Source organism: Dermacentor variabilis, chromosome 11 (genome assembly GCF_050947875.1).
Source record: "Dermacentor variabilis isolate Ectoservices chromosome 11, ASM5094787v1, whole genome shotgun sequence".
Lineage (NCBI taxonomy): Eukaryota > Metazoa > Arthropoda > Arachnida > Ixodida > Ixodidae > Dermacentor > Dermacentor variabilis.
The window spans coordinates 40,187,013-40,210,871 of record NC_134578.1 but is presented as its reverse complement, the minus strand read 5'-3'; the positions used below and the strand labels follow the sequence as shown (position 1 = coordinate 40,210,871).

The 23,859-nt window shown below is 47.9% G+C and overlaps 1 protein-coding gene across 3 annotated transcripts in view; it reads left to right on the top strand.

The window, feature by feature from the left end:
* DAAM (disheveled-associated activator of morphogenesis-like protein) overlaps positions 1-23,859 on the top strand; it is a 148,858-nt gene that overhangs the window by 93,367 nt on the left and 31,632 nt on the right. For 2 of the 3 annotated variants that reach the window (XM_075674992.1, XM_075674993.1), the window contains exons 2-5: positions 17,562-17,867; positions 21,000-21,089; positions 22,229-22,297; positions 23,494-23,582. In XM_075674992.1, the coding sequence (XP_075531107.1) occupies positions 17,562-17,867; positions 21,000-21,089; positions 22,229-22,297; positions 23,494-23,582 (554 nt within the window). Of the gene's footprint in view, positions 1-14,251; positions 14,597-17,561; positions 17,868-20,999; positions 21,090-22,228; positions 22,298-23,493; positions 23,583-23,859 lie in introns of those variants that run through there. The other variant, XM_075674991.1, reaches the window with a different exon arrangement.

The window sequence follows — 23,859 nt, the reverse complement described above, 5'->3', positions numbered from 1 at the left end:
ATCATTGCAATCTCAGTATGCTGTAGGAAACTCCGTGGGGCTATTCCTTCCTTCGTAACTCTGGCACGTTGCGTTAGGGTCATTGAACCCGCGTGTCTTTCTTACGCTGACGATTGCGCCTGGGCTTCGGCGTACACTGACCCAGATGTTCCTCCGATGGACTCCGGAAGCATGGCGAATCGATTTAACGGTGATTGTAACTATCAGGCGATGAACGGCGGACGCCGCTGACACTGTGGACACGTTGAATCTTCGAATGGAGTCTATGCAGGCGGCTTGGATAGCAGTCGTGAGTACTGTCGATGGAATCTATCGAATAGCGATTCCCGCAATAGCGGTGGCTGAATGAAGATTTGATGGCTTAGTCCTATTTTTAACACAGTGACTGCGCGCTGTGGCGGAAATGGCTCGTGAGGCAAAATAGTTATGTCGGTTTGCTTTGACGAATTCAAACTTCTTTTCCTTCTTCTTTGTTTTCTGTGCTCAACGCTATGTTCGCACCTGGCATCACCTATATATTGGGAAGACCAGCTATCACTCCAGAACCGAGAGTCTCTGAAGTGGTAACGTTGCACAAAGCTCTGCAAATGCTACGAGCAAAATTGGTTTAAGCAATTCAGTGACTTAAGGTCCTAATCAATACAGTCAGCATCCCTCTAGAGTTACCTGTCAGTTAGCTATGCCTTCAAGTCTGGATTTTTGTGTTTACTTCACCGACAGCGATAGGCAAAACGGGCCACGAGCATTAGCCTAATTGCTATGGCATTGTCATTATGCAGAAACCATCCGCGATGATTGGCTATGTAAGTGAGTAGCCAGACGCTTCTAGAAAGCTATTTGTTTTATTAAATGAATGATGTGCTTGAGGGCGCGCATATTGCACTTTAGATATTTGAGCAGCGTTTGCTGTTTTATTGCATAAATCCCGGGTGGACTGGAAGCTCTCCTTTCGTGAACCTTCCTAAATCTTGCAGGCTTCCACAGAACTAATTTGCCTTCGCGTAATTCCCTACAGAACAGTGTCATTAACCAGGACATCTGTAGCCGTAGCAAAGGAAGTAAAATTTGGGAGGACACTTAAGCTTCGCCTTCAAGAGTGGAACTTAATATCAATCAAAGATCCCTGACTGCTTCTCACGCTTCCGGCAACTGGAGAGCATATAACCGTAATGTTTACCTGAAAACGCTTGCCGCGAACGCTATGCATCAAGGCGAGCTTTGCGGTGGGACCACGTCCTCTTGCGTGGGCTGCGCTGCGGCGGAGGCGAGCGCCAGCTGGAGTTAATGCAAGGAACCGGGTGGGCCGCTCCGTGGTCCCCAAGACGCCCATCGCGGCAGCGCGCGCAAGATGGCGGCCGCCGCAGCCGGTTTGCGTGTGTGAAGGGATTTCCTTGAGTTTTCTCGTGTAGTCAAACTACAATCCGAGAGCCATCGTGTCTGTAGGTTGTGTGCAATCGTAGTTTACGATGTTTCCGCGTATTCTAGCTTGAGAAATTCAATTGGTTCAGTCAATTCCTTGCATCCCATGGAAGGTCTGGGTATACGTGGTTCGAAAATCTTTATGTCGATGCGACGTCCGACATGGGACGCCAGATTTTCTGCGACACGGTATATCGAGTACAAGCCGTGTCTTGTCCCCAGCGGCGCGGGCGCGGATAGTGACTGCCGAGCTTCTCTCGCACAATGGGAGCCATCTCTTGCAGCCGCCACTGTGTTAGAGGGAGGGGGGGGGGGAGACGCCAAGGGCTACCTTTCCCGAACGCTTCACTATACCGTTTGAAGTTGTAAGCCGCACCATCGCGACAGTTCATCGCAGAATTAAAGCAGAATTACTTTTGCCAAGCCGGTAAAATTCAAAATTGGCTTTAAAGCCTGTGGCACATTGCTACTGTACATCTTAAGAGCAGTGCACTAATGGTAGAGATAGACAAGACACGCGCACTCGATCCCCAAGCTGTCGTTTCTTTTTTAGCCTCGGCATGCATTTGGTTTACCCCTTCTTCTTTGTCTACAAATGAATTAGTACTAAAACCTCGACATCGCAGCGCCTCTTCCGAATATCTTTGACCCGCAACTATTTCAAGGCCACAGTTTCAGGTGTACTTTTCTCGTATTCGAAGATGTTAACTTAAACGACATTACGGAATCTTAGAAATTCTTATCAGCAAATATTTATTTTAAAGTCGCCCATAGCGTTAAATATACCTGGGGACAATACTTCCACACAAACCAGAGCTAACACGGAGGCTTTTCAAGACAGCATGCGTTAACAGCACCTGCAAACATTTGGCTTCATTGGCACTGAAATATCGGCGATCTTAGAGCGGTCATAACCTCTCTGTTGTAACCTGTCTGATGCTATCGGCACCACCAATGAAATTCCTTATTCACCATACTCTGTGGCATACACACAGTCCGTCGAATATACAACCTCGGCCGGGTGTAAGTGCAAAGCAGAAAACCATGACTCCGACGCTTGTCCGACCTTGAAGCGAGTTGGCGCTACGGCAGTTAATGAAGAAGGATAGCGGGGAACCCTTAGGACAGCCCCGGTGACATTGGGCGGCATGTAGGAAAAGAACAGCACAATGCCGGTCGAGCACCGCTGCCCGAATCTTCAGTGTGGCGTTTCCCCGCCACTTTTAGTCGCCACAATGCTCTCACACGGGAGCGCGTGTAGGTCGCAAAAAGTTCGTTTTCACTCGGTGGTGAACGCGCAGCGTACCTCGGTTACGCGAGCATGACTGCCCTTTGCATCGACGGGGAAAAGTCGAAAGTCCCACCAACCAGTGAACGCGAGAAATAGGCAAAAAAAGCTTTTCGCTCTAAAGAAGCTCAAATGACGGTTACGAGTGTGCAAAAGACGAATGTTTAAGCGTCAACTGGTGGTGTGCGCTTGACAGGCCGAATCGCGTGAGGGTTTGAAAGTCTCGCTTCTTGCATGACCTTTCAGTCTAAAAGACGTTTTATAGCATTTTCGATTCGACGTTCTTCTACGGTTCTCCAACGCTCTCCGGCTTTCTGTGTACACACTGGTGCAGCCAAAGGCGTAATGACGAGGACGGAATGACGGCGAGAACAATGGGATGATGACAAGTGTGTGATGACGACAACGTGACGAAGGCTGCATGACGATGACTATATGACGAAAGCTTGTCAACGACGGTATGACGAGAAACGTTTCGCGAAGCTTGAATTATGACAATGGAACGAGCACGAAAACATAAATTGCATGACGATGACTATATGGCGACAACGACTTGACAAGACCTGTACAACTGCGATCGAATGCCGACAGCCTCATTTACTGCAGCCGTAGTCTAATTGTAGAGCACTCGCATCGGCTGCGGGAGGGTGTGGGTTCGATTTCCACCGCCGCCGGGCACCCACTGGCTCAAATGGGCACAAGTGTACCCCGGCCTGGCGTTCGGCTTCCCCCCCTCCCCCCACGAACACACTCACAAAGTGATGTTTGGGCCGCTCCCAAAATGATCCGAAAGTCCAAGTGATGTCTGGACGCATTCGTCGATGGAACGACGGAGGCGATGTGACGAGTGTATGATAACGATGACGTGGCGATAGCAGCATGACGATCACCGCAATGGGACATACCCAGTGGCACGGCGACATAACAAGTGACACATACGCATGGACACTGTAGACTGCACCATCCCGGGGATCAGCCCCTTCATTGAAGACTGCACGAAGGCGAAAAAACTGAGCAACGAGCTCGGACAAGCGAAGTCTTTGAAAGAACATGTACTGTGGAAGGGGACTCGGGAAAAAATCACCCGTTGGTAGGCGACACTTGGCTGAGAGGAGCAAACGAAGAGAGGTTTTTTTTCTGAGCGCACTGTAACGAACATTCCCCTTTCCCTAGACATCTTCAGCGTTCGTGGGTTCCCCGCTATCCTTCTTGAATAACTGCCGTAGCGCCAACTCGCTGCAAGGTCGTACAAGCGTCGGAGTCGTGGTTTTCCGCTTTGCACTTACACCCGGCCGAGGTTGTATATTGTAGGGACTGTGTGTGAATAAGGAATTTCATTGGTGGTGCCGATAGCATCAGACAGGTTACAACAGAGAGGTTATGACCGCTTTAAGATCACGATAATTCAGTGCCAAAGAAGCCAAATGTTTGCAGGTGCTGTTAACGCATGCTGTCTTGAAAAGCCTCCGTGCTAGCTCTGGTTTGTGTGGAAGTATTGTCCCCAGGTATATTTAACGCTACGGGCGACTTTAACATAAATATTTGTTGATAAGAATTTATAAGATTCCGTAATGTCCTTTAAGTTAACATCTTCGAATACGAGAAAAGCACACCTGAAACTGTGGCCTTGAAATAGTTGCGGGTCAAAGATATTCGGAAGAGGCGCTGCGATGTTGAGGTTTTAGTACTAATTCATTTGTAGACAAAGAAGAAAGGGTAAACCAAATGCATGCCGAGGCTAAAAAAGAAAAGACAGCTTGGGGATAGAGTGCGCGTGTCTTGTCTATCTCTACCATTAGTGCACTGCTCTTATGATGTACAGTAGCAATGTGCCACAGGCTTAATAACCAACTTTGAATTTTACCGGCTTGCCAAAAGTAATTCTGTTTTAATGAACCTTGCTGAGCTGTTTGAAATGCTCAGTGAATAAATGGCAATAATAAAAGCTCTACAACACGCTCATACTATTGTGTCAAAGCGGATGTTTTTTTTTTCAACATGAATTGAAATGCAATTTTCGTGAACATCGTGCTCATTTATAGAAAGTTCGTCGTTTTTCACTCGGCATGGCAAAAAAATTACTGCGGTATGTATGCGGCAACATTCCGCGATGTGTTCTTTTTTAGAGCGCAGCTCTTTGGCGTCCGTTCCTGGGTTTCGCGTCGTCGTCGGCGTTGTCGTCGGCCTCGTAACCAGCTCCGCCCCCCTTTCATCCCCCCAGCGCTAGCAGCGACCGACTGATACCGCTGGATGCCGCTGACGCCGCTAGAGAGTCAAGATAACGTGACTGCATAGAACACCGTCGCCGCCATGCAGAAAGAGGAGGAAAGGGTCCCCCCCCCCTGTTCTTGTGTGGCGGATAGGGTGCTCTTCAGTTGCCGACGCGCCGGTTATTTCACGTAGGCCCCGGCACGTCGACGAATACGTGACCACCTTCCCACGGCTAGACCTGGTTCTTAGCGCTGCGGAAGCGAGGGTATCATATTGTTTGTGTCGGCATCGGCGGCGTTGTCCCTGAAACCGACTCCGCAGCTGGGGTTGACTCACTATCGGCGTCAGCGGCATCAGTCAGTCGCTGCTATCTCTTCCCTCCTCCCTTTATCGTGTTGTCCGCTTGCTGCGCGCGCTTCTGCCCCCATCGTTTGCCGCTGGGTGTACACGCGGCCCCCCTCCCCCCTCTTCCTGCGAGTCTCCGGTTGTCAAAGCGCCGGCTCGAACTTAATTCCTTTCTTCGCTCCTCCTCCAATGCAACCCCTGTGCGGTGGCAATCAGAGAGCCAGATCGGTGGCGGCGGATCTGTATATGTGCACCGCCCGAGCCGAAATTGCCGCTGCCGTTCGCCCTGTGCGGTGGCAATCAGAGAGCCAGATCGGTGGCGGCGGATCTGTATATGTGCACCGCCCGAGCCGAAATTGCCGCTGCCGTTCGCCCTGTGCGGTGGCAATCAGAGAGCCAGATCGGTGGCGGCGGATCTGTATATGTGCACCGCCCGAGCCGAAATTGCCGCTGCCGTTCGCCACTGCGAAATTATCTGCCAGTTCTTTCTGAGCCATGAGCGAGACGACCGATGGAAGTCCTCCGTCTGCTGCTGCTGCTGCTGCTGCTAAACGAGCTGCTAGAGCAGAGGCCCAGCGCCGTCGCCGTCAGAATGCAGAGGTGCGTGCCGCCGAAGCAGAAGCTTACCTAGTGGAGTCTTTGTTAAAGGAATACGTGTGAAAAATAAAAAAAAATTCTGTGATAGCGCATACATGTGTTGCTCGATTTCTTTGCCTCAATCTATCGAAAAGGTGAAACAGCTTATTTGCTGCGCTCAAATTTCGCATTAGGAAGTAACGTATTCGTCGGTAATTTCTTTCTATTTGCATCAAGTACTTTAGCAGCCAAAATTTTTAAAATTTCACAGTGCATTGTTACGAAAAGCACAAAAAAATGTCGCGGTCACATACTAAACGACATTTTTAAACAATTTTTAGTACGGAAGGTAGTTTGCCATTGAGCTAAAACTTAAACAAAGCTGCATGAGGGGGCGAAAAAGTAACAGAAATAATTTTTTTTCTGAGGTGCAGGGGGGAGGCGGAGGGGAGGAGTAGTATTTTGCGAATAACAGTAATGACGCAAGAGATCGAATAAGGCGTAAGAGAAATGTTACTCTTGCCTGCTCACAGCAGCACCCAGTATGCAACATCCTCTCCATTGGCGCCGTCGTATCGGTCCTTAGCAAGCGGATGTCGTTTTGTTGTGCCCACAACTGAGAATAAGCAACCTTAGTTTGTGGCCGGTATCTCTCCACGGATCGTTTACTTCGCTTATAGCAGTGAACAGCAGGGGTGGAACATCATAGTACGAGGGTGATAGCAGCAGCTGTGCTATCAGGCCAGCAGTTTAATTTTGACGCGCCATTATCAAGATGGTGGACGCTGCTTTGCGGCCAGTCAGTGGATGGCGCTTGACTTTAATTTCCTATATTACGTCGACCTTATCTTGTTTAGCGTCGACGCTTTGTTGAGCCTTTCTTTTCTTTGCCTTATATGTTATTGCGATTGTATACACGTAACACATCCCTTCACATGATAATCAATCTGCATTTCAACGTCTAATATAAAACTCGCGTGGCTCGGCTCTCCGCTCTCCCTGCTTCATCAACCCGGTTGGCCTGCTTCTCGTGATGATGAAGGCTCCTTGGCATGCTTTTAAAATGGGGTGGTCACAAATGGTCACTTACCCCCGTATTCGAAAATACATTCCAAATTGAAGCCCATGCTTGACTTAATCAGAACGACGCCTGTCGTGAATGAACTGAAGGAAACACAATGAGCGTCGCGGGCGCGCTCCCACCAGGTGTCATTTAGGTTTTCGTCGTTTATCGCACTTAGACTTTACACGCAACCTCATGGCGATGACGAAGGCTAAAATTTGTCTTGAGTATCCATCGCAATAAGAGTGGAGGACAGATGGCGACAGTATTCATCGCTGGCATGTAGGTGTATATTATGAGATCAATCAGACATAGGCAGGATGCTAGATTACTATACGGTGATACGCAAGTAGCTCAAGCAAGCTAGCAGCTGTTGCGATCACTCCGGTTGAGAGAAGGTGACATCGATATCATCATCATCACCACCACCCCCACAACATTCCCGGGAGCCCTCCTAAACACAAACGCCCTGTCTTTAAGGCACGTGTGTGCATGGCTACCTGCACAGTCCTTTTGTAACGGTACTACCGTTTAGAAACCACTATAGGCTACTCAAGCACGCATAATGTATCGTCGCAGCCCTCGAAAAGCCGAAGTAGTCGCTTCCGTTAATCGTTTACTGCGCTCGCTTGGCAGCGCCTGAAAGCGCCGCTAGTATCTCCGGAGCGTTTCCGTAGGCAAGCGGCAGCACTCCCGATCGACGGCAGACGTCTTTCGAAGCGTGCCACGCCTGACGATCGGCTATGTGTTGCGAAGTTCGGCACTGACGCTTCGCTCGAAACGGTTCGTTTCCCGCGAACTTGAGCGTTAAGAAAACAAGCACGAAGGAACATTTGAAGTGGTGCACCGGTCAGAAACAGACAAACAATCTGGGATAGAGTAAACAAAAGACACAAAGAAATATCGTTATTTTTTATTTTTTTCACGGCCGTTTGGTTCACAGTCTTCGTGCGCACCGTGGCAAGACGATCACCAGGTGTTTGTTCTTCGTTGCTCCAATGCCTACAGTGGCTCCTCAGGGTGGCTAGTGCCGTCTTTCCGAGCTGCTCTCGTCGAGCGAGGCAAAATATAGAGCAAATACGCTCTCAAGCAGTGCCTGCAGGGGGAGGTTTGGGGACACTGTTAGGAATAAGCAGACAGAACGCCCTACGAAAGAAAAGCAGCAAGGCAGTAAAGTGGGAAGAAGCCAATAATGAAATAAAGAGCTCGGACAGAAAACAAAATGTTGAAAAAGCTCAGGAAACTCATTTTCTACACTTCGCTGGCTGTTAACTTGAAACATACTGTAAAAGACCGATAACGACTGAGAATACACAAATAAAACGGCATAGATGGCAGTATTATAGCAAGGGAAGAAAAGAGTAGGGGCGGGGGGAGGGTGTTGAAGGGAGCTGTAGAAATAGAACATGAACTGACCGCTACGCTCTATACGTCCTTTGCGCGTTTGTCGCCTGCTGTCTTGACACGGAGTAGAAAGTTTTCGTCCACAAGCATAAAAATGGCGACAAACATCACGACGAGGCTAATCCCCTTGACTCGATGGGTATGCCTTTGCTGCAGACGCCTTTAAACGCGCTTAGTGTATGAGTCTCTGCCCAATGAATGGCTTGGGAAAAGTCGCGAAATCTGCGCTCGCAAAAAGGCGTGGAGTAAAGCAAACAATGCGTGTCAATTTCTCTTGCGAATTCCATTCTTTCCTTATTTTATTTTTTCAGTTCTAGAAAGGGAGCTTCTTGAGTCGGAACGAGGTCATCCTGTTCGTGAGAATGAATCGTGAAACGTATAAACGATAGCTGACCATTGAAAGACCTAAAGGACCTTCATGAAGTGCAATAGTACTATATCACTATGGCGATCGCAAATGCGATTGCCATAGTATTCTTTTAAAAGAATACAAATCATTCAGCGACAATAAAAGGTAGATCAAACAGGCAAACAAAAAAGAGAGGCGAATTTTATTATAGCTATTGCCGCGCCCAAACTGTCGCACCCTCGACGTCATGGTCGCTTTAGGATGGTCAGGGCATCATCATGAACTATCATCATAATAATTATCAGGGCGAACCCACAATTATATCTGTTAACAGAGCAAATGAATTTATCATAGATGTCCAATCGCCTCTACCCTGCGCCATCCCGTCTTGGTCCTCTTACTTTAGCAGAAATTTGGTTGGTTTGGTTTATTGAAACAGTCTGAAATAATAATAATAATATTTGGGGTTATACGTGCCAAAACCACTTTCTGATTACGAGGCACGCCGTAGTGGAGGACTCCGGAAATTTTGACCACCTGGGGTTCTTTAACGTGCACCTAAATCTAAGCACACGGGTGTTTTCGCATTTCGCCCCCATCGAAATGCGGCCGCTATGTCCGGGATTCGATCCCGCGACCTCATGCTCAGCAGCCAAACACCATAGCCACTGAGCACCTGAAATAAGAGTCTCATATTCACATATGCTGTTAGTTCAATAGGAGGTACCGTGTCAGACCGTCAGGGCGACCTTTCTATCAGACAGCGTCCAAGAAACTGCAGCTCGAGCACAAATGCCAGTGTATACCCGAATCTACAAAGCAGAGCTATGCGACGTGATTTTCTCTAGTTTCGCGGACTCCGTACATCTGAAAGTATAATTCACTTTCCTCCAAGACACTGTGCAAGACGTTAAATGCTTCCGCAAAACTTGTTTTTCATTACATAATTTCCTACACATTCGCTTTCGCGAAGACGACCTAGAATTACGTATAAACCGGTAAGGAGAAGGGTGCGCTTTCAACGACGGAGAAGCCGAATGTCTTCCGCGAGTTCCTGATGAGCGTTACATCACAGCCACGCGCACTCGTCAACACATCGAGCGGCGCTCGATCTGGACAAATTGAAAGCGGGACCAGCTCTACCTTCGCTTATGACCCCAAGCGCCACAGCGCGCCGAGCTTAATCGATTATCCCCTCTCGCCGTTAATGAAGTGGCTGCTCAACGCACCCCCCCCCCCCACCCCGTCATCTCTCGCACCACGAAATAGCGTTATCGTTCTCGAAATCACTCGGTTGCACCCGCACGTGTCCAAGCACCGCGAAAAGATTCACTGTATAGTAAACCTGCAGACACCTGCGGGCTCGACAGACTCACGCAAGCGTGCCACCACGTATGCGCATACACGTCTTCAAAGGAATGGTCTGCGCCATTACAAGCGGCGAGGTCGTTGATGGGCCACGCGAATGCGTATAAACCATGCGAGCGCATGTCTTCGCTTCAGGGCTAGCACGTATACGGAGCGCGAGTCCATCATTATTCGACGCGTAAGCGCAACCGCGGAATTCCTCGTGCGTCGTACCGGTTGCGCGAGTACTGCGCATCAAAGAAGCGCGCGTACGACCGCAAAATGCTTGCGCTCGCGTGCCTTACACGTATGCAACCACCGCCGTTCGCATAATACCGTCTCGAGGCTTCACCGCGGAGGAAGCCGTACGCACAGGGACGGCGCCGCATTGCGTCACCATTGCATCGCCGCCGTTGTACTGCAGCGGCCACGAGCTCGCACATTCTATGGTCTGGTTGCTTTCATCCTGCTCCTCGGCACGCGGCACCGGCCACTCGGCTTCCTTTCTCTGCACTTTCGGTGTCGCGGGGCTGCTTCTGCGCATGCGCGCAGTCGTGGCGCCCCGTCTTTCGTTGCCTTTTCATTTCAATTCTCTTCCTTGTCCGCACATCGTTTTGTTACTTCCTCTGAAACAGGCTTTAAGGGTTACCGCCCACCGCCGCGGCGCGCCAGGCAGAGTCGACGGGCCACAAACAATGGCACTTGTCTTCGACGCGTGATCGACTGGCGAAACGCGATGGCCGTTGACCCCTTTCGACCGGCGGTCGGCCGCGAGAGAGGCTCGAGCCGACTAGCACGCGCCTGCGCCGAAACGTCGCGGCCAACAACAACAGGGCGCGACCAAATCGACAGCGCGCCGCGCGCGCGCGCCTTATCCGTGTCGACATCTGGCGTCGGACACCGGCGGCTGGGGCGAGCTCGGTGGGGAGACCGCGCAAGCGCCGGCCGCACCAACACTCACGCGACAATGCTAGGGATGCTGAGAATTTCCGCGTGTTTCTCGTCATCAGCACGGATCAACGCTATCTGTAAGGGCCGGTACGTTTGAGATCGCGACCTCGCACCGCTGATCCGAGTGAGCGCTTTCAACGTGGCCTCCGAGATCGATAAGCATGAAGGTCTGGCAGAAGCGACGCTTGTCATGGCGGAGGCTATTAATGTAATTTAACGGAAGCTGCAACAGGTGAACCACGGCGCTGATAACCTTCACGCTTTCGTAACTCAGTAACCTCCCAGGAGGCATCGACACACTTTTCTGACGTCGCGGTTCGAAGCGCTTCACGCGTGGCGTTGCAAAGTGCACTGTGGGACTCGGAAGCTTTGCATGAAAGGCCCCCATTAGCCTTACTTTACTACACTGCGCAGTTCTTGACCAAGCGCGCAACCAGCAAACAAGGAAGCAAGCAATAAAAGGAGAAAGGAAGAACAGCGACTAGGAAAATGCGCAAAACTAACGAAGACCTGAAGGCGAGGCGCCACGCGTTCAAACGAAATATGCCGTGCAATAGCGCGTGTTAATAAACGATATTTGGACTCGTGGATCAGAGGGCAAGTGGATAATAGCAAGGCTTGAGTACATTTTCTACGTCAGTCATCCATGTGCTCGTATTGCTCTTTCATATTGCACGCGCCACGCCTCGTTAGGTACACAACGAGCGGTGACAGCTACGTCTGTCATTCATCAGGTTACATTGTGCTTACAAGTGTATACGCAAGGCGAGTCGCGAGATCATGAGGCGATGTAGGGCTTAGAGATATATACAAGGCGAGCATCGATGTTATGAGGTGGTGACGTACGGGGAGGTGTGCGCAAGATGAGTTGTGAGATAATCAGGCGATAAGACGCCGCGAGAATAAAAACGAACGTCTTCTTCTTTCATCCGAGAAAAAAAAATTACGGGTTTTTAAGCACCAAAACCAGGATCTGATTGAGGGGGGACTCCGGATTTGTCTTGACCACATGGGGTGCTTGAACGCGCACCTAAATCTAAGTACACGGGTGTTCTTGCATTTCGCCCCCGTGGAAATGCGACCTCCGACCGTGGCTGGGATTTGGTCCGGCGACCTCGTGCTTAGCAGCGCAACACCAAAGCCACTAAGCAACCACGGCGCGGTTCCTGTCATCCGAGTTCGCGGCGTTTCGACTTCATCCTTGGAGAACGTCTGGTGCGAACAACCCTGTGGCCCATCACGACAGGCCATTCTGGCCCCATTCCGCGATGCGAGCTTCCGGGGTTAGGGGATAACAATGTCACTCGTTTCGATGAATCCGTCGTCGTGCCACAACCGTTTACTGTACGTTATACATGCACCGATCATCTGCCGTTGCAATGCAGGTCACGTGGTGTTGCAACACGCCGCTCGTCCGGATGGCGGAGAAGTCATGAGTGGCCTACAATGTATTACGTCGTGCAACGACCGCCACGATAACCATTCGAAGAAACGGTGGGTCGCTGAGACGGCTACGTTGTGGCCGGAATCAGAAGCATGCTCCGATAAAGATCGCGAATTAAGAGGCCGAGCTGGGCCCAATTAGGGCGCTGATCGGAGTTACTCGATGTGCGTAATTAACGCGCTTGCATGCATCGATAACAATCTTTAATCAGCGAAAAGCAGGTAAAGGCTCAAGCCAACGTGCCTCGCCGTCACGTACTCGCAGTAGACAGGGATGTGTGCTGGTAACGGCCGAAAGGTGTGTAGACTTGGGGTCGAAAGTTTACCAAGCGCATCCCATTGTGAGAAAGAACTGAAAACTTCATTAGACAAGGCACGCAACGCCTAATTAAGATTTGCTTGATCTCAACCAGTGTACGCTAGCAATTTATGTCCTTGTACTCTTTTAATTGTAGTAGGCAAAGTATTGGGAATAAATTCGGCTGTTTCACGGAGCCTGCATACCGCAAGCTTTTGACGCAGATTGCACACAGTAAGGGATAAGGGGTCAGGAAGGTGCAGAGGTTTACTGTTTCGGAAAATAACGTGCTTTTTTTTTCTCTCGTAAAATTGTGCTCAGATATACAACTTTACACTAGAGAAAAAGGTCAGAGCCAAATTATTGAATTAAGGAGCAATGCGAAATGTGTGACATGTTTAAATGTAACTAAAGAAAGCACATATTTGTTGTTGATTCATCACGTGCTGGGCTTCAAACTATATACTGCAGTATAGGGCAATTCGTTGTGAGAGGCAGAGGAGCGAACCTATTGATAGATGGAGTTAATATTCGTTTAACGCTAGAGTTACTGTATATGCTACCAAAGATGCTACCTGTGATAGCATATACAGTAACACTATTTTACACTGCCGGAGCGAGCAGCGAGAAAATGCATATTCAAGTGCGCTGTCCTAGTGCTGTGATTCTTTTGGCCAGTTAGTTACTGCAATTACGGCACCTCCTTTCGCATAGTTAAAATGATAGTTAAAGGCATAGTTCAAGCTATTGATAGCTAAAGCTTGCAAGGAAGCTCTTCAATGGACATAGATAGCAATTCTCGGCCCGCCTAAAGAAAAGCGGTGTTAAACATTTACAAGAGGTATTGTCATCGGCCCATATTAAGCAGTGAAAAAGCGAGGGTAGGGGTTGTAGGAAAAAAAAAATTAACTCAAGCTACCATTGTGGTCAACGATTCGTTCAGACATGAAAAACGGTGTCATGCTGGGAACGTGTGATATGCTAAACGACTTCATTAGCAAAATGTCAATTTCCGCAGTGAGGGACTAAGTAGTTTCTTATTTCGATGCTTGAATATGACAAGGACAATATGAGAAGCATCGGCCCATCGTGTACCCCGTTGAAGAGGTGAAAATAACCAGCTATATGTCTGTTAAAATGATATTTCTGCCTGTGTGAATAAACTGTATGGACGCATAAGCGTCGGATGTTTCCAGATGTGGTGGTTGCATCACCGTTATTAGAAATGCAATTCGCTGAAGACTTCTCATTTAGTCGTGTACTAGTCACAAGTTCGAGTCTGACTGCCTGCCCGCACATGACTCGGCAAGGTTAATTATCAACAGCCGCAACGGAGACTCGGCAACTTCGGCGCTATCGTCGAAGCCCTTATCTCACCGAGGGATCAGCGTCTGCTTTCTAGAGAGTCGTAGGATCGCATAGTTGTGACGAGGTAGTCACGTGCTGTCACATTCGCCGTCCTTTTCCTTACGTGCCGCCATCCTCCTTCCAGCTTCGCGAACCTTGTAACGCGCAGAGTGGCCAGAGTGGCCCCCTGACCTTTCCTGTCTCGTACGGCGCGCTACTTCGCTTTTCCGATACTGCTTCGGTGCTGATTGTAGGACGAGACAAAAGCTTGTTCGAAATAATTTTTTGTTGGTTGGTGCCGAGGGTGAAACGTTCGACGCTCCTTACGCACGCTTTCCTGGTGACGCTATGTTCATCGAGTGGGCTTTCCTCAGCGAATGTGTCGCAAGCTGGTCGACGGTGATGAAGCCATCGTCAGCGGTGGCGCCGCTTCTGGTTTGATCTGCCGCGGTACCGCGTGTGATGTGACGACGTCGAGTGAACGCGATGGCGAAAAGATGCGCAGCCGTGGCGACCCGAGCTTCCCGGACACACGTCGACGATCCGTCGCGAGAGGTAAATGCTTGGTGAATCAACGACTTTATGTAAAGACACGCCCCAGTGCTTACAGTTTGACAGTGCTCACAGCTCTTCCGCCCACTTTGCTCGGGAGACGGTCTGGCTGAGCAAACATGTCCGATCCCGTAGTCAGAGCCATGAAAGACGGTGACTTACTGGGCCGATGGTGATACTACGTTTTAATGTGGTTTGTAACGAGCGCCGATCATGGGGGGGGGGGCCAGTGCTACTTCACTGAATTCGCGCGCTTGATAGCATTAAACCAGTATAGCTAACCAATAAGGCAAGTCTACCGGGTAGCTATCGCTTGACTGTCACTCATTATCTGATGCGTTCTGCCTAAATATTTTTAAATAGTTTAGGGGGGGGGGGGTGAGAGGCTTTGGTAGTTGGGGCGTGCTTTCGGGGTCGATTTCATATGCTGATCTCGATGTCATCGGCTCAGCTTTCTAAATCAGTGGCCAATTTAAACAAGGAGCGAAGACGACAATACCATGGCTACGCGGAAGGTTTTGGTGAACGGAAAATGTATGTGAGAAAGTGATCAGGTAGCATGCCACAAGATATGTCAGCTATATATGACCAGAAAGTATCCTTCGTGAGGGTTTTAAACGCTGCTACCTAAAGGAAGATCACGAGCTCACTGAATTACACGGAATAGAATGCATCCTGCACCAAAGTCACCTCACTTGCTGGGTGATGTACTGGTGCGAAATATTCAGCGCAAAGTTCGCAATGAATCGGATCTGGTAGGCGTCGTGTGACTGGCCGATGCAGATGTGTTCCGTAAAGTGCAGAGTACATACTGATCTTTAATACGTGCTGACTAAACTTATGGTTGCGAAATAGCTGAGGGCACGTAGACTAGTATTTAACTGGGACATGGCACATTTACTTACAGTGACTAACTGCGGTCGCCCAGAAATGTAAAAGACTCAGCGTTAGGCCATGGTTATAAGTGATGGTTGAATACAAGCTCGGAATTGAACGACGCAAAAAGTGCAACTGGCCTAATGTCTGCTGACCGGAAGGTTTGTTTCGTGAAGCGGTACGTTAAAGCACGGTACTGTGGCAGTCGGAATACCAGAAAACAGAAAATACGAAAGAGAAATAACTGTTGCACCGAAACGCTTCGACTATTTTTCCGAGCCGTGGCGCAAACGGCAAATCTTGAATGATTGTGTTACTCCTATGCGAAACGTCGCATCCTTGAACCACGGTTCACTGCAAAACTCGCCATCGTTTTCTTTCCGTTCGACTTCTTACGTCGTCATGGATGACGTACGATAACTTCTAAACCTAAAAAACAGGTTTGGGCCTCAGCGCCCTGTGATCACGTGAAGAATTCGCACGGTTTTTTATCGGGTTGCATTGTACGCCTCGTCGCTCGCACGGTGCGGATGCGTTGACTCGAGTACGCATGTATTAGCGTACTGAGCAATTTCTTGCATAACGCTGGAACGATCACGGGGATTTCCATACTGGAATTGAAGAGCTTTCTGCATGGAAGTCAGTACCACACGTGAACCTCAGTCAAATATGACGAATGGGTAATGGGCATTCTACATGAAAGCATAATTTTTAATCTATTTGCAGGCCACCTGCAACGACCGGTAGCAACTTGGGACACAAAAGTGAAAAATAATATGAGCTTTGTTATTAAACTATCCCAGCCCATTACATACCACGAAAGCCTTAGTCATGCAATAAAAGGCGCAAAAGCGAAAGACAGGTGGCGACGCCGCCGTGACGTTTCCGCACCGTCTCACCGTGACGTCATAAATTTTGACGGCTATCTGCTCGGGCCCAATTAGTTATTCATAAGTAAATATTAACGACGCTCCGTTTTAAAAGCGCCAAATTCGGAACTCGGCAAGTTTCGAGAAGTTTTACTTAGCCATTCAAAATGTATGACGTAACTCGGACGGACTGGCGCTGAAGTTTCGGTTGAATGACTGAAAAACAAAATGAAAATTTGGTTTGCATTTTGTCTTTTAATAATGAATCACTTGCTGAGAAAGTAAGGAAAATAGTTGCGAACGAATACTTAAACAGAGTAAACTAATTTGTTCTTTCTCGTCAGTGTCCGTTCAGACACTGCGTACTGTCCCCTCGTCGAAGCGTTGGCTCCACGCTAAAGGAATCCCTTGTTCGCGCGTTGATGATTATGTGAAGTCTATAGACCTTCGTGTTACCGCTCCTTTAATACGAACAATCCATAGGCCGGCATGCATCCTCTCGAGTGCACTGGCCTACACCCACTCCATACTCATTCCACAAGCTCGAGATAGTAAGTAAGTAAGTTTATTTTCCAGGTTCAACTGGAGGGTTTTCTGGCAAAAAGCTGCATGAGCAGCTTGATTGTGCCCAGAAAACACCTACAAGCAGTAGCACACGAGTGGTACAGAAATCAGACACACATACAATAGTTGTAGTCAATAAAGAGAAGACCAGTTATACATACAGAGTGTAACAATCTATTGCAAAAAATAAAATTAAATAATAAAATCGGTGTGAGCGGACGTGAGCGTTAACGGGAGTGAGTGCTTGGTACCTTGAGTATCAACGGAAAGTCAACTAAGGGTGATATTGAGTGTACGTGAGTATGAACGTAGATGGCTGTCGGCGAGCGTGACCGAGCGTGAGTTTGTGTGCGGGTGATTGCCCGTGAGTGGGTTAGCGGACTCAAGTACTAGCGCAGCGCAAGTACCGGTAAGTGTGAACGGGTGTGTAGTAGTTACACAGAGTTACACTTCGTACTTACGCAGAGTCCCACCATAGATGGAGTGACTCTGCGTACGCGTGTGAGTGTCGGGGAGTATGAGTGGCGAGGGAGTGTGTGTACATAGCCTGCTAAAATATCGGCGAGTGATTGCGAGTGTCAGGTTTGTTCTTCCGGCCTACAGACAACCAAACGAGCATCACTTTTCTCACCTTTCTTTCTTCTTTCTCTCTCTTGCAGCAACTAGTACTCTCGCTTCCCGGAGGACTGCCGGCCATGCCCGCTCGACGCCGGCGGGGGGTCGCCAGCAATCGGGCGAGTGCAGTCGGGGGAGCAGGAGGCGCGGGAGGAGGAAAGGCCAATGGCGGTGGTGGCGCGGCGGCGAGCCTGTGCTCCTGCTTCTCATCGGGGCCCGACGAGCCTCCGGAGATCACCTATCACGTGGTCGAGAACGGCGTCGTCACCCTGCCCCCGCCACCGCTGCTCACCCCGACGCACCCGATGCCGGACGAGGCCGAGCTCAACGCCAAGTTCGCCGAGCTGGTGGTACGTGAACGCCCACGCAGCGTGGCTTCCGAGATTGCCGGCGCTGTTTTAAAGCATGGTCGCGGATCTCGGTATCACATGTTTGCGTTGAGCTTCTTAGAAAAATTGATAGCGGGGATATCTTGCGCTAGAGGTCTGCGAGAGCAGCAAGTACGGTGGTTCGGTCAGTGTGGAAATATCTGGAGTTGCGCAGGGTGAACTTAAACCTTACGCCATTATGGCTGGAAACAGCAATGTGACTGACTTTTCGAATTGATAATTTTCAACAAAAGATTCCGTTACAGGTGGAGGAAATCGCAGTGATAATGCATGTTTTCAGAACCGTACTATCTTGCTGAGTTAAAGATAATCGAGTTTTTCGAAATTCAGAAAGATGAAGCGTAATAAACAACTCCACAAGAACGTCTCAAGCGAGAAGCATGCTGGTTGAGAAATCTACGTATTACCGTCATTTCTGTATTCGCGGAACAATCGAACTGGAGTTCCCCTTTTGTACAGGGAACTTGTATAATGTGGACAACCCTGTGCTGCACTGAGGCAAATCCATGATAGAGTGCATGAGCGCGACTGAACGAGGACGTAAAAAGAAAAAAGAAACAGATACACAGAGACGGCGCTTCACTTTCAACTATGGATTTTATTCGCACGCATCGATATATATATATATATATATATATATATATATATATATATATATATATACATATATCGTACGAGCGGAAACAAACGTGAGAGGAAAAAACAACATTCAGCGGTGCATATCGATGAACCGTACACGTGTGCAAGGCATGGTGATGAAAACATAGACTGCCACGTTTGTTTCCGCTCGTACGGTATACATATATATCGATGCGTGCGAAAATAAAATCTATAGTTGCAAGTGAAGCGCTCTCCTGTGTATCTGTTTCTTTCTACGTCCTCGTTCAGTCGCGCTTATACACTCTATCATGGATTCTAACAAACTAGCCCGCCAACGAGTTTTAACTCAGGCGAAGCTGGTTTTCGAGCGCCATTGCGAGGGATGGACGCGGGCAGGCTCCAATTGCAGGTTTCTCCAGCGTTCCTTCGTTGATAGTCGACATGCCAACACACAACTGCGTGTCGCTATGCAATCAGTGTCAGCGTGTGCAGACCCCGTGGTAGCGACGTATACGGAAGTGCGCAAAATTTAATGCGGCATTTAATGCAACGACTTCACTTGGGAAATAGGCAGCTTCGTCACCTTGCCGACCGTTCGTCAGTATGTCACACTTATAGTAACAGTAAAGTTAACAGTGGAGCCAATTCTCCAGTCAAACGCTATATTTGGAGAAATGTGTACAGTGCACATATGGCTAGTTATCCGTTTTACACAGTTGTGAGCTACACAATCGTCTTGCTGAGCTACGTCACTCGCCTAAAGCTGCGTTAGGCCACAGCAGCGAAGTTCGCTTGAGCCAAGCATATGCCGGGCAACGTTGACTGCGACAAGCTGACCCCGACTGTGTGGCCGAATACTCTAACGCTTGCGAGGCTACATCGGCTGTGCTATAGGTCGACTAAGTGGGATTGCCACTTACTGCATAAGATGTAGCTGCATGCAGCACTTCTTTGTCTGCATCCCTCTTTTTCCTGTAGCTTGGTCTAGCGGAATCCATAGTGTTGTAAGACTGGACAAAGAAACTGCAGCGCCTGCCGTCAAGGCCTGTCCCCGTTGCCGCTTTCGCTTTGTAGTAGTCGATTGCACAATCGTGGTGCATTGCAGGAGAATGCCAAGAAATTTCACTTATCCCATTGTGAGGAATTAAGTCTTCGTTTGCTACACCATCGTATGCGGCGAACACGCTATCTGTATGCCAGAGCAGCGCAGCAAACTAAACGGGATTCGTAGTAGAGCGCACGTGGTCCGTAACTTTATACGCACGTCCTGCGATCGCCAGCACGTCCATCCTTCAGCATTGTGGCGGTAATCCAGTGTGGGCAATATGCAATAGGTCTACATTCTTTATGGGATGCAACGGTTGCCAGAGCGCAGTCGGATCTCGGACGCCAAGCACATAAGCACAATCTTTGTCACTGGTCTCGTAGCCGATAAACGCTTCACAGGACCTTTGAAGACTGAGACTGACTGTTTCACAGACAAGATTTCTGTTTAAAGAATGTGTCCCTGCAGGGAAGTTTGCGCATTGGTGATATCTGCAGTGCATAAAGCTTGCGCTGTTTCATCAGTAAGCGCCAGTTGGAGTGTTTACGGCTCCCCAATAATTTCCGGCGCATGCAACCTGCAAAATTATGGCCATCTAGATCTGGGTCTGCTACTTAGATGGAGCCTTCGCATGGGTGCGGACTTGCACCCCATCTATAGCACCTAATATTGTCCGGGCCTTCGAAAATGCGCGAAGTACATAGCTAAACAGCGTTTATTAAGTATACTCTCAGAACATGTCGTTGTGCCGCGCGATGCTACACGTCTGGCGTAGTAGCATGAAGCGCTGGGTTCGTAAGTCCTGAGTTACATGACTTCGCACACAGGCGAAATACCCAAGAGCGGACCAATTAGTCCTATCGGGTCCAGTGATTTCTGCAGATCTCATAATATTTTGCAAGGAATATCTGATATGGAGAATAAAAGCTATTTTCAGAAAAGCGAGAGTGTCAGCAATGCCAATGACACAATTTGCCGACTATGTGAGTAGACAAAAAAAAAAAGCGCACGTGCTTCTGCTGGTGCAGTGTTTTTTGAGCGCGAGCAACGCGGGATCAACTTGGTTTCGCAACAGTCCACCGGACATCATGGCGACGCCAATCGAGCTCTGTCGGAAAAGTTTTTTTAAAGAGTATCTATAACCTGACATTACTATAAGTGAGGTCCACAAATGTTGTCTATGAAATGCTCTCGGCTTCTCAATTACGCCCGGTGCTTGCAAATATCAAAAGCATAACCTTCGGGTTATATTTATGTTGCCCACAGAGGGCCGTCACTTGGACGTGGATTTAGACACCACTTATTCATTCCTCTCAGTTGTCAGATATGAGTAGCTTACTGTGAACGAACACTGTTGTAAAATTTTCAATGATGTGTGAGTAGTCAGAGATCGGTGGACGCTAAGATGTACCAATGTGTTGTAAGATAGCCCGTTTTCTCTGTTACAGGATGAACTTGACCTTACGGCCGCCAAGAAAGAGGTCATGTTCAACTTGCCGTCGGAGAAGAAGTGGCAGCTTTATCTCAGCAAGAAAACGGTAAGAAATGTGTCACGTCATTCGCTGTCGTTAAATGGCTTGACATCTAAGCCAGTTCAGCACAGATTGTCTAGCCGGGTATACCATTTTGTTAGATGTAACGTCAAGATAAAGTTAAACGGCAGTAGTGATCAGAAAGCAAATTAATGTAGCTGATATCTTAAGTTTGCTACCAACGCAACGTTAAACGTTGGCAGACACACGAGACAATAAAAACGGACATCAGTGACTTCTAATTGATTTTATTCGCAGAAATACCACTCACATAGGTTTGTGCAATGAAAAAAAAAATAGTACTGAAGCACCGTTGCCATGCAATCCTACCAGGTGGAAACGCTGTCGCTTCTACCTCACCTGAAAAGCACGTTTATGTTAAAATTAACTAACTCTATCGATGAGAGCAATTTACGGCACACTTAAGCACCACATCACGTTGCAAGCATATTTAGGATGGCCTGCAACTGGCCCAAGCTTTTATCTTGCCAAGTTGGTATACTAGTGAAGATTCAAATAAATAAGGGTACTTGGGCAAGCAATGTAATGCGCACACCCTGTTTTGTATTACTGTACGCGTAGTACCTGTTCTGTATTAGTGTTACACAATGGGTGACGAGGGAACGAAAGCGCAGTCGCGTACGGCAGATGACGACGTAGTGTTATGAGATTGAGAAACTCCTGGCGTAATGTGGATTCCAGCGATCCAAGACAGGGTTAATCATTGAATGCTGGGAAATGCCTTAATCCTTCGGTAGCCGCAAAAATGTTTGGCCGTGGCGGTGATAATTGATCCTTGGGATTGTAGAATACTTAAGTGCCAGACAATACAAACGCAGTGTCCTGAGCAATGCGCATCGCTTGTGTAAACTATTGTGCCTTTTCTTTCGCTCTTTCCTTGCTTCATTCTCTTGCCTTTGTGAAAGTAGCCAATTGGTCAAAATTCACGTAATTTCCTCTCCTTCTTTTTTCTGGCACTGTAGACTTGTGAATATATTCACGTCTTTTAAAGTTGTATTGCCAGGCTTGGCCAGCTCGCCAAGAAGGCCGTTGTTTGTAATCTGAATTACCTCGGGAGAGAAAGAAAAGGTTTCATCCTTTCTACATGGGCATATTATATATTTTCTTTCAATTCCATATTGCAGGAACAGCACGACACAACATCATCCCATTTTCCAGATTACTACATTGAACGAGTGAACGCTATGTCCATGGTAAGCATCGAACACGCAATTCCTTGTCGTGTTTCAGTCCTTACCTGGCAAGTCATTACCTGACAAGAAAATCGAGGCAGAGCTAGAAGCTGTCAGGCCTGACGCTGATGCGCTGTTTTAAACGATTTGCTAAACTTTTGACGACTGAAGTTGATAATACGCAACGACAAGTTTTAGTAAGGGCGCAATAATGTAATCTGTGCAGAAGAAATTGGATGGTTTTGTTTGCTAAAGAGTCCGCAAGAAAAAAAAAGTAAATTGGCTGTAATTCACATTAGTTAAAGGAAATATGACCATTGACGCAGTGCCTTTTTTTCTATCTTCTGCAAATTTAGTGCTGAACTGCGTTCAATTAATATTTTGGCTCCACTATGCAGCTGGCGATTTTCTGTTCGTATTAGGGCTTAAGTGTGTATGAATTTTGTACAGTTTATTCTCACAGATAATCAAACAAGGTTGCTGCGGCAGATCTCGCCAACATTCTGAAACGAATTACCGTGTTTTGTGACGGCTCTATTGTGAATTTCACTAGAGAAAGTGAGAACTATTTTTGTACCAGTGTTTTGTGGTTTGGGACAAAAACCGAGACGAACAGGACTGGGCCGACATCGTAGATCCTAGATTGTTTGCGAACAGGTCACTCGGCTATGCCTGAACGATGTGAGATATACTAAACAAGTTCACATTCTTCGAATCACACCATATCCTCTTCGTAAGGTTGTGTCCTTAAACGAATGAAAATATATTAAAGGAAGTTAAGCAAAATCATCCAAATGGTAAGGTTGGGTTACATGCAGTGATAGGTTATCATTGCTGGCCTAAAGATTTCTGTCTTATATAAATTTATGTAGAGGAAACACTAACGAGGTTTTAGCACACCGTTCAACCTCCTACAATTCTTGTGCCTGAAGAAAGATCGTTCTGTGAGAATTTCGATCTTGCGTCACTGTGCTTTTCACATACAAATTAATTTATTTCCTCAACTACATTTATGCCTGAAGTACATCTTGGAACCACCTGTAACTCTGTGATGTTTAGCTTTGAGAAGCTTAAAGCTCTCATATAACACTCCTTTATCAGCATTATAAATTAATTCAACATTGTAGGCACATTGGTTCTTATGCTCATTAATACTGCAACTTTTCTTTCGTATAAAGTGCGTGATCATTATCTGGACATTTCTTTTATTATTGCAGCTACTGTTTCCTCGAGAAGAGGAGGAAGTCAACACCCGTGCCAAACTTCTAGATAACCTCAAAACTGCACTCCGTACACAACCGAACAGGTAAGGCTGTATAAAAGTGCACAACAAATGCTTGTCATTCTAGGTTAAAGATGAATTCATATGTTACTGTACATATGCACAGAATTCTTCGTACTAGACTGCAGAAATTTTGCGATAGTAGTGGTACAAACACAGAGATGCTTTTGGCAGAGCCCAAGAGATGCACTGCATCTGGGAAGGTCTGTTCACAAATCGCTTTCTTGCTTGTATCTATCGAAAGATAGCTACCACAAAATTCAAGTTAGTCGTTGAAGGAGCATGCATCATAGAAAAGCGT